Source organism: Fulmarus glacialis, unplaced genomic scaffold, assembly GCF_000690835.1.
Source record: "Fulmarus glacialis isolate BGI_N327 unplaced genomic scaffold, ASM69083v1 scaffold50246, whole genome shotgun sequence".
Taxonomy (NCBI): domain Eukaryota; kingdom Metazoa; phylum Chordata; class Aves; order Procellariiformes; family Procellariidae; genus Fulmarus; species Fulmarus glacialis.
This window is the reverse complement of record NW_009221029.1, coordinates 21,144-32,133: the sequence shown is the minus strand read 5'-3', so window position 1 is coordinate 32,133 and position 10,990 is coordinate 21,144. Positions and strand designations below refer to the sequence as shown.

General features: G+C 43.1%; 1 protein-coding gene across 1 annotated transcript in view; it reads left to right on the top strand.

The window, feature by feature from the left end:
* Positions 1 to 885: 885 nt before the first annotated feature.
* LOC104079040 (histone deacetylase 4-like) overlaps positions 886 to 10,990 on the top strand; it is a gene marked incomplete at both ends in the record, with an annotated part of 30,162 nt that continues 20,057 nt past the window's right edge. Inside the window, 3 exons of the mRNA XM_009580919.1 lie at positions 886 to 1,041; positions 2,872 to 3,058; positions 9,763 to 9,896. Of these exons, the coding sequence (XP_009579214.1) occupies positions 886 to 1,041; positions 2,872 to 3,058; positions 9,763 to 9,896 (477 nt within the window). The remainder of the gene's footprint in view (positions 1,042 to 2,871; positions 3,059 to 9,762; positions 9,897 to 10,990) is intronic.

The following is a 10,990-nucleotide window of genomic DNA, read 5'->3' as shown; positions in this document are numbered from 1 at the left end:
GACAACTTTCAAAGTTCAGCAGTTTCTTTATAAGCCTATGAAACGGGTACTGCCTGAGCTCTTTTAAAGAAAGGAAATTGATTTATTTACCTATGCTGGATTTAAAAACAGCTCACTTTTTTTTTTGTTGTTGTTGTTCCACATAAAAATCATAAGCAGTCTGAGACGGAGAACTGTGAATTTTATCTTGCCAATGAACTTTCAAAAAGTCTGAGCCTGTGTGAATTATAGTGAAAATTAAATTGTTCCCTTTGTTTTAGCAGCTGCTTTCAGAGAATTTCGCTACCTCTAGTTAGGAAGATCTGGTTAGAATGATGGTCTTCTTGCAGTTTGCTTCCATACAGATGCTGTAAGCTGAGTGTCCTCAGTTTCCTCCTAACTAACTTCATAAGAGTGCAAGTTTCAGAGGAATCTTTCTAAGACAGCTCTCACTTTACAGATAAAATTCAGGGGGTAATTCAAGAAGAAGCTGGGCAAACAAGGTAGCAGAAACCCTTTTAGAGGGTTTGTGTCTCTCTTACTTTTTTCCAGAATTTAATTGCCAAATGTATTAATGCCAAATGTTTTTATGCTTCTCCTGTGTGGGTTTGTGAATGGAGTAGCGCCCATAGGTATGCGGGCGCGAGAGGCTCTTATTTCTTCAGAGGGAAAATCAAGTGCAAAATGAAGGGGCTGTCATTACTTGGGACACAGGATTTCATAGTGCTTAATGCCAAGGTTGACCTGACCTTTCCCTTGAGTGGTTGTTTTGGACCTAATTTATAAGATAAAAGCTATAATTCACAATTGCTGTTTTCATTAAGCTGGTTCCTTGAGGAGAACAGAATGAACTTTACTTGTGATGAGTTACATTTATTTATTGGTTTACCTCTGGGTTGTTTTCAGATTATATCAAAACCCAACGAACCAGCTCGCCAGCATGAAAGCCACCCTGAGGAGACAGAAGAAGAGTTACGGGAACACCAAGCCCTTTTGGAGGAGCCATACAGCGACAGAGTCGCAAGCCAAAAGGAGGGCCCAGGGCTGGCCAACATGGTGCAAGTGAAGCAAGAACCCATCGAGAGTGATGAAGAGGAAGCAGAGCCGCAGCAGGAGCTGGAGTCTGGGCAGAGGCAGGCTGAGCAGGAGCTGCTCTTCCGTCAGGTGAGCTCGCGAAATACCAAGTTTGGGACTTGTGTCTTTGTAGAAGATTGTTTGGTTCTTGGTAGTCACCTTATACTACTCTAAGGGGGAGAAGCTGGGGGTAAGCAGCTATTGAGGATTTGCTACCTAAAAAAACTTGCAGGTAAAATCAGTGCCATCCTTCCCTGGAGTCACTGTGTCAACTCAGAAGTCCCAGGAAGGAGAATCTGGATCACGGGCACAACACGCAGTCAATGTGTTTGCAGCCACTGAACCACTTTCTGTTTGTTTCTTTGGGAAGACAAAAATGTGTCTTAACATTTTTGAGCACTAAATACTAGCAGAGGATTTTATGTTTTAAAACAAATTGACTGCCCCAGAGAAGGGCTGGATAAGGGAACGAAGGATGAGGTTCATTGGAGGGGATTCCTTCTTCAGAACTGGAGATCCCAGAGATTGCAACTGTGCTCACTTTTGAGGGTAAACACCAGAGGCTTGTGGATTGCAAGTAATAAATCCAATAACAACGTAGCATAGCATAATCTTCCCAATTACATAGCAGTCTCCCAAAAGCTGCTTGTTGTGGTAGCAGTAATGAAGGCGAGAAGGTTGCAGTCCTCTTAAGGCATCAGTGCTCTGCTCATCTTTGCAGCCCTTAGCACTCAGCATCTGACTGTACCTACAGCCATGTGTAACCCCCGCACGGGATCTGCAGCCAAGAGCAGATTGCTGTAGCCATGCCAGGGTGTAGCTCTCTGAGTAAATCCACAGCCCTTGGCTAGGGAAAGCGGACTTGTGCCAGGTTTGCAGTTGCAATGTCTGTGAACCAGGTGCAAATTGGTTGCTCCCTGTAGTCATTTGCATCTCGCTGCTCGCTGATGTCTTCCTAGCACTGCGGAGCTGACTCGCCTGTCCCACATGAATGTCGCTGGCTGTTGCTCAGAGACTACATTTTCGTTTCCTTATTGAGCAGCGTTATCTTCATAACAGCGCTGCCTTGAAGGATCAATGCCATTGGCAACCATGCTTGTACAAAGTGTTATTTGGTTTATACAGTCACATCTGAGGCTCATTGTCGTAGTAAATAAATAAATAAATAAAATGTAGCATGCTGCTAAAGATGAACCACGATGATACCGCTCCTCTGAAAGTGCAGCCCTCCTGCCCCCGTCCTGAATGCATGATCACACCTGACGAGTCTTAAAAATACTATGTCGGTTGCAATTATTTTGCCTCAAAGAGGCGAGGGAATAGAGGAAATGGGAAGGTGGTTAGGCTGTGGTTGGAGTGTGGCAAGCTGGAACAGCCATCCCTGCAGACCAAGGGCCTGTCCAAGCTGATGGTGTGGCTGCAGAGGGGACCAGCTCGGTTGAAAACTCCCTCTCCTGCCTGGGGTCTGGCTGAGCCGGACTTATTCCCTGGTCTGGTGCATCGCAGTTAAATGCACCAGTGCAGCGGGCTGGGGGCACAGGGGGAGGAAGACATGGCCAGTCCCAGGGGGAGGATGGAGCTGCTTCTGCTGATGACCCTGCTAGCATGCACCAGCTTCAGGGCTGTGGTTTGAATGTGCTGTGCTTGCCTGACTTTGCTCTAGAAATGTGCACATCTTTATTTGCTGCATGTGTATGCGTCCGCTGATTTGTCAGGGAAAGGAGTCCAAGCCTGTGAACCTTAAAAATCCTTAAAAACCCTTTTATGAAGGCACCACCACACAGACTTTCAGCAACTACCTGCTTCTCTTCCCTGCAGCAAGCCCTTCTGTTGGAGCAGCAACGTATTCACCAGCTGAGAAACTACCAGGCGTCGCTGGAGGCAGCTGGCATGCCCGTCTCTTTCGGAGGGCATCGGCCTCTGTCCCGTGCACAGTCCTCACCTGCCTCGGCCACCTTCCCGATGTCCGTACAGGAACCACCCACTAAGCCAAGGTTCACAACAGGTAACGTTTTGGGGCACTGGAGGCTGAAGCAGTGGGGCTGTGGTTACCGTTTTGCCTTATATTGTCCCTGCAAAGTCAGCTGTTTGGGGTCTGCATCTCAGCTGTGTTTGTGGTCTCCATACCATCCTGTCCTCTTCGAGGATAAGATTCAGTCGTCTTGCACCCTGCTGTCCTGCTTGTCTCTTCCCCGGAGGGACAGACACCCTACAGTCCAGACAGAAAATAACCTGCAAAAATCAATAAAGTGTAGCACAGTACTTTAATTATGTATCTCCAGAAAAAACAAGGACAAGTCATATGCTGTGACAAGGCTGATTTAGATGCAAGGCAGAGAGAGGCAATGTTATAGAAAAAAGACAGCATGCCAAACACAGTATCTGTTGGCTGTATTTTCTGCTCCTTCTCCAGTCCCTGCACAATCTCATGCCATAAGTTACCCACCCCGGGCTCTGTGCCAGCCTACCCCTCCTTCTGAAACACAATCTCTGCCCAGGAGTCTGTGCCTGTGGGTTAGGAAAAGTGAGGTGGGTCCATTATTTCAAGTTGTCAGGGTGCAGAAACAGGCCAAAGAGTGTTTTCTTACCTGTTGGGCCTTCATCTCGAAGGAAAATTATGAGTGCAATTCTAGTGAAAACCAGAAATGCAAAAAAAGGTGTTAATCTCCCCACAAAGGTTAAAGGCGAAAAATAATTGTTCTTCCTAAATCCCAACAACCAACTTTTTTCCACCAAAATCCTTTCTGTCTATTCAGTAGCCTTAGTAACAGATGAAAGTTAATTTATGTGCAACTTTTCAAGCCCTGTGTTGGGTGATTAGGCGGACTTATTTTGAAGTCCGCCTTCTTCCCCAAATGTCAAGCTCTATTTTGTGAATGAACATTTTGCAATATCATGTGTGCCCTGGGAAAAGGAAGGGAAAAAAAATCCAGAACGCCCAAATGAGAGCAACTCATGATTTTGTTTCTCTTTCACTTCCCCATTTATTCTTATTTAACCCACACTTTTTGCATCATTAAAATTGGCACTGTGAATTGGGTTTATTTTCAAACACTGATGGTATATAGTAATAGTGATATGTTAAATATGACTTTGTTCTTCAGGTGCTAGCTGCAGGGTGGGAAGCGTGTGCGATCAGCTCTGTAAAAGCCCAAGCAGTATCCCATTTTTGCAAATCAGCCCTTCTAGTTGTTGTTAATATTGAAACCATGAATTTCAGCAAAACTGCATTTGTAATGCAACCAGTTATAGCAAGATTATTCTAGATTTTGGCTTTTGCCAAGGATACAAAGAAGGGTAGTCCCCTGGCTCATGGTCAAACCAGATGAAACAAGCATCTAAGACACTTAGACCCAAGCCTTGGTGCTTTAAAAACAAGGAAGCCTGGTCCTACTTTAAGAGATTATTCATTCCTTCTCTTTCTTCCTTTCTCCTCCTCCGGTATTTAAGTCACCTTGTCAATCATGCGCAAGACTTTGAACATACAATAACATTTCCTACCAGAGGATATAAGTTTGACTCAGATATGTGCCTCTAAATTTAATTTAAAATTACAGGTAACAGTAAGAATGCAGATTTTGAGAACCATGCTGCTTTGAAAAGGCACTTTTACAATGTTATGATTTATTTTCCGTGGAGGCAGTGTTTAAAAACAAAAAAAATGGCTTAAAATAAGAGATGGAATATCCCATTGCTTTTATATAGCACCAGACAATCCAGTGCGATGATATGAAGAATGCTTAGCGTATTTCACCTGTTAAATACACTTTTCACGGCATTCATTCACGGTAGGAGTCCAAGGGCTTAATTTTTCCATTGCCTTCTGTCTCGTGCAGTTCTCTACATTTACACTAGGTGAATGGAGGAGGAAAAATACAATAAAATGCTGTCAAGGGAGGAAGTGTTGGGCATTCACTGGCACTAATAAAGATGCAAAGCATAAAAGGTGAGACTTTTATACTAGTCCTATAACTAATCCTTCACCTCACATAAAAGGTGAAGGACTAGTTTAATTAACTGTCACTATCTGCTTAACGGTGGCAGGAAAAAAAGAGGCTTTTACTATGGGTGTGCAAGCACAGAAAGGAAAGGCAGGCATTTCAGCTGTTGAGCATGTGTGTGCGAGTTAGATTGCTAATGTTTTCTTGAAGTTGTCCACAGTGTGTCGGAGATTGTGTTTTTTAAGGTGGATGCTAAAGCTTAATCACTAGGATTGAACTATTCTTTGAAAGGCAGGAAATTAGTGTCTTGGATATTTTTCAAAGCAAGCAGTGCTGAAGTGCATCAGGCTTCTTTTTCGCTAGGAAAATCCATCTGTTTGATAAGTGACTGCTTTGGAGACTGATCCTGAAATGACTATGCGCTTTGGATTTCAGAGAAATTAAGATTTGAATTGTTGTGATCATTTTGTGAGAGGGCTGGAAAAAACAAACCTCATTCAATGGCCCTAATGAAGCCAACCATGATCGCTCTAGAGACGAATGTGGTTCTTAAGAGATCGGTTATTTTCCAACAGACAAAGGATTTGTTCATCATTTTCATGTTTGAGATATCATACAGAAAATGCTAATGCTTTCTCTGGACAGAATTAGGACCAGACAGCTAGAAATTGTGGGGTTACATATAATTTATTTTCCTGTCTCTATCAGTGTTTTTTTTTGGAAAGAACAACATAATACACCTCTCAAACATGATGTGCATTACTCCACATGAAAGTGAAAACAGTGCCCTTCCTGACTTCTTCAAGCAATCAGTTTTATGTCCCAAAGCATGACATTTAATTTTCCTTCCTACTAGCATATAAAAGAAAGCTAGTCCTTGAACGTGCCCTCGCTAGCACAAGTAGCCCCCTTGACTTTAATGAATACTTCTGCACGCACTGTTCTACACACTTGAATAAGACTTCTCAGGTTAGGCCATTAATTTGCATAGCTCCAATTATCCAGTCTCTGATCTCCTGTAAAAATCGTTCCACAAATTATTCTGATGTTCTGCATTAAAGTATTTTTCATTTCTGATGAAGGCATTTATTCTCTCCTGTGCAGAGCAATACAATTATCTGAACCTCAAATCATATGTTTGTTCTGCCAAGAAAAGCGAGTTGGTTATGCTTTAGTGCTGACCTTTAAAAGTGATTGTTCTCATGTCTTAAAGAGTATTGCTTCCAGCACCACTTAATTTAACTTGTAATGGCCAATGTAGTTTTGTATTTTAAGCTTAAATTGCTAAGCTTTCCTTTGTGTGTGTGTGTCTTCATCTGAGTGTCCCCAACCACAGGAAGGAACTTGGAACAGTTCCCTTCTTTCCAGTGGTTTAGTTGTTAAAAAAGAGAAATGTTGAGTGACGTGTGATTACAGTACGGAAGAACTTCATTGAGACACTACTGTTATCACTGAATCATTGGGAAAGAAGAAACTTTATAGATCCACCAAATTCTATAAACCCCACTGTAGTCTCCGTTAACAAATAAGAGACGAGCAGGCGTCCTACCACCCCCTTTTCTGAAAACCTTTTCTTTAACCCCCTCATCTACCTACGTTGAATAGGCTCAGTTACCAAAATCCATTTTAGATGTGTGCATGTATTTTAAACACATGTAGCTTTCCAGCACTTGCGGATGCAGCTGAGGAGGTGCTGGCTTGTGTGGCTGGGGATCTCGCCCATGGCTACCTGTGTCTGCTCTCTTAGCTGGCACCGAGTAGGATGAGCTGATAAATACCGCTGCTTACTTCCTCCAAAAAACTGGGAGATACCTGGCAGATCTGCTGCACTGTAGGAAGACAAGGGAAGAACAGAAGAATATAAGGTCAATGCAAAAAGCTGTTTTTTCATTTGCATTTATCTTTGGTTTGAATCTGTGTTGGCTTCTGCCCTACCATGTTCTAGGGTTACCCAGGTACAAAATAGAGAACAAGACAGAGACTTTTAATCTGGCTAGGAATTGCTTTACCTATGTACCTAGAGTTGCATCATGGTAATTTTTCAGGAGTTACTATTTAAAGCTTGAAGACTTGGGGAAAACACCCTTTAAAAAGAAACTTGCAACACACTCACATATCAACTATTTAAATGGTCTTAGACTCCTTCCAACTTTGCAGTGCAATCAGTATAATTCACTGTCAGGTTGGGCCCAGCTCCCAAGTAGCGAAAAGATTTGTTAAAGCAATAGCATTAAGCATCGTCTGGGAATCCAGGAGGTGAGCAAGAAGAGGCTGCTTAAAAAACACCGCTTGAAAATGCTTGATATTTTTTCCACAAACTGATGAAGGTATGGCGTGAACTGGCCTCAGATTTATCTCCAGGTTGGAGTGTTCTTTGCAAATGAGGTGCCGCTTCTTCATCATAGCTTTCCTGTATTCTATTTTACTTTTCCATTAGAGAATTCTCTGATGCACTCTCCTGCCTGTGCTCCATGCAGTGTGGTTTCTCGTTCCCCTTCTCTTTGGCCGTTACCTGAATGCCTCAGTTGCACTATCTTTAGTCCTTGGTCTCTAAGGTCGGTGCCCTCAGAAGCACCTTCTGAGGTCCTGGCCCCACTGATGGCAACAGCAGAGTGCCTGTGGACTGAAGGGAGCCAGGGTTGCACCCAGGCAGGTCAGCAGCTATCTGATGAATGACTTGCTGCTTGTACTTCTTTTTTGTTTAAATTCAAGGCTAGTTGTTGACTGTGAATATATATGTTGAATAGATACGCATGCAGCTTTTGGCTTTAAGTCTATAAAGCCTAGTTGTAGTCCCTGTAGATATGTCAGGAAATCAGAGAAGGCAGAACCACTTTGCTTTCTTTAATATGAACGATTTAGCCAAACCTAGTGCAGTCCCATATAGTCTAGGAGGACATCTGCGTGAGGTTCTTTTGGGTAACAAATACTTTTTCAAAATGCATGATGTCCCCTGAAGATGAGTTTCCTTCAAAAATAAATTAACCTGAGGCGAAGTTACCGCAGACCTTGCACTAGTTTAAATGAACTCAGACTGGGGAGTTCTCATGGACAGCCAGCCTTAGCATTGGGCTACAGCTTCTTCTCGGGTGACATTTACAGTGCTTGCCTTTGCCCCAGCAGCTCCATTAGGAGCTGTGAATCAAATGTGGGAGACCTCTACAGAGCTTTGCAGCACGATCTTATTTAACTGAACTTTGGCTAACCCAAAGGCAGTCAATTAACCAGTGCTCTGTTCTCTTCCTAGAACTGAATGTGGTTTGGGTTTTACTGGTTTTTTTTCTTTGCACTCACCTACAGCAAAGCAAGGAGCTGCCAGATACCTCCCCTAAGGCTGAATACCTGAAAGTGTCAGTGCCAGGGTTTGCCTCAGACGAGAAAGCCAAATTTTTCAGTGGCAGAACATGCCTACACTCAGTCAAAAGGTGTGATTGCAGCTCGAGCCAAGCTTGGGTACATGCAGCAGCACGGCGCTCAGCTCCAGGCTACGTGTCCATGTATGTTCTCAGAGTCTGGTTTCTTAACCAGCCCCTTTGAACTCCATGCAGTTGCAGATTGTGCTGTTTATCGGTACTTGAACTGGCTACATGAAAGCTCCTTGAGCTGTGTTCACGCCACCCGCTGCAGCATAGGTGTGCTTGTCTGGGATTTCGGAGGAATGATATCGGTTGGAGCGCAGACCCTTTAACATCGGGATCTGGGAATAGCTCCTGCCTTCACTACTAATTCAAAGGCTTTGGATTCTCGTCAAGACTTTTGATTTGCAAATTTATACTGTGCTTTCAGACAGATATTTTCTTGCAAGAAACCTTACTCCTTGGGGAAGAAAAAAAATCCAACCCCTTTTGTTCTGTTCTCTGGAGGTTCTGGCTGAAAGGAATGGTAGATTTAAACATTTGAGTATGTGTCTCTTGCTTAAGTGAAAAAAAGGCCTTTTGTCCCTGGGACTGCATAGCTGTGGAGGACCTGCTGTTTTCCTCCAGTGGAACATTGGCTATGAAATCATAACTCCCCTTCCAAAAACGTACCCGGGCAACTCTGGAGCATGAATCAAAGTCTCCTACCCTGTTGTCATGCCGTAAATACTTGGTAATGCAAGGGGATTTAGCTGCCTGACTGCCACATTCAAATGAAACAACACTGCTAAATACCTACATATAGTGCTGAATAATTATGCCCAAGCGTGTACTAATAGCCTTAATTAGCATGTTGTCAAATAACGTTGATGCAAAAGACTTCAGCACAAACTATTTTATGAAACATAGTGCCTGCTAATGACTTACTCCTCCTGGTTTTTAATCCCAAGCCCTAGAGTCGTTTTAGCAGCGATTATAAAAGTAGAAAAGTTGCAAGTCGGTCCCAGTTGCAAGTTGCAACCCAGCAGAAAAGTTGCAAGTCAGTCCCCTCCTAGGTCATGTTCCTATGCCGGCACCTCTGTACTCATACTGATGCTTTCGGTTGTCACCTCCATCTGTGACTCTCACAACTTCAGCCTGCAGAGGTGTTGGTGACTAATTTCTTCTCCATATCCACTGAGGATTTCCAGAGGAAGGGATTGTTGCAGGTTTGGTGCTGTCTCAAAGCAGCATCTTGGATTTTCGTTTCTTAGAGCTCTGTGGCTCCTGGTAAAACACACAGTCTTTGTCTAGAAGTGTTCAGTTGAATATGAAGTACTGTAGTAAAAAAAAAAAAGGGTTTTTTCCATATATCTGGCAATCTTTTTTTTTTTTTTTTTTAACTGACAGCAATTTTGTAACCTCTGCTGCAGGCCTTGTATATGACACCTTGATGCTGAAACACCAGTGTACCTGTGGAAACACAAACAGCCACCCAGAGCACGCGGGGAGGATCCAGAGCATCTGGTCCCGGCTCCAGGAGACGGGTCTCCGTGGCAAGTGTGAGGTAATAAAAATACCAGCAAAGTGGGAGGAGATGAGGTGGTAGACCTGGGAGAAAGGGAGAATTTGGATTTGTGTCGCTGATTCGGCTGCTGGATTATGAGCATTTTGGGGGGGCTGATTTCTCATCTGGATGATAGCGTATGTACCGAACCTGCAGCTCGGGCTGTTGATTGCTAGCTGGATGTGCAAACTTTATACTGCATTCTGGCTTGAGATTTTTATAGCTCCAGCTGTTGGCACTGTTTTGCCATATGTGGCCTAAATTTAATCCATTCCTAGATGACTGCTTATGCTTGTGTGTGTGCGCGTCTGTCAGGAGTACTTTTCTAGCGATCCGATTTCATTGCATTGTGATGACTGTTAGAAATTTCATGAAACGTTGGAGAATGCTCTTGCCCGATGTTGCAGTGAAGCCGCTTCTGTAATTTTCGGTCTTATTCCCTGTGAACTGGAAGTCCCTACCAAGTGTTGGATTTTGAAGCAGCCAAAGATAAGAGAAAGATATGAAGTAACCATGTTATTTGTTATCACTCCAATCATAACAACAAAAGCTGTGGAGCAACAAGTTTGTATTTCTGTGTTTTAATAACTTTTTTAATACTCTTTGATAAGTAATGGTCAACCTATAGTTAAGATACAGTAAAAAGAATGAGGGCAGGAGGACGTAACTAAGCACTATTCCGTCACAAGAGGTTGAATTAATGGCATTGGACATACATGTCTTAAGAGCAAGGTAAACTAAGATAAAAGCTTAGATACTGAAATAAAAAGACTAATGATTAATAATGGTGATTAATAATTGTTATTCATAACTAGTAGCAGTGATGATAGATTAATGGTAGCATGTGTTCATCGGTTCTTTGGGAATCTGAGGGGACTGAATCACACAGTGTGTTTGAGTTATGTCAGCATCTGGCTAGAAATATTTTCTGAGCAATCAGAAAAGACATCCACGTGGTGGCAGCATTGCCGTTAGCTAAAGTTCCCCATTGTACCCTTATTTATCCCTGAAGAGAGCAAGGAAGTACTTCAAACGTGTTTCTGTCTGCAGAGACCCATTTAATTTAATTTTGGGATTATTATTTGGGATGCCCG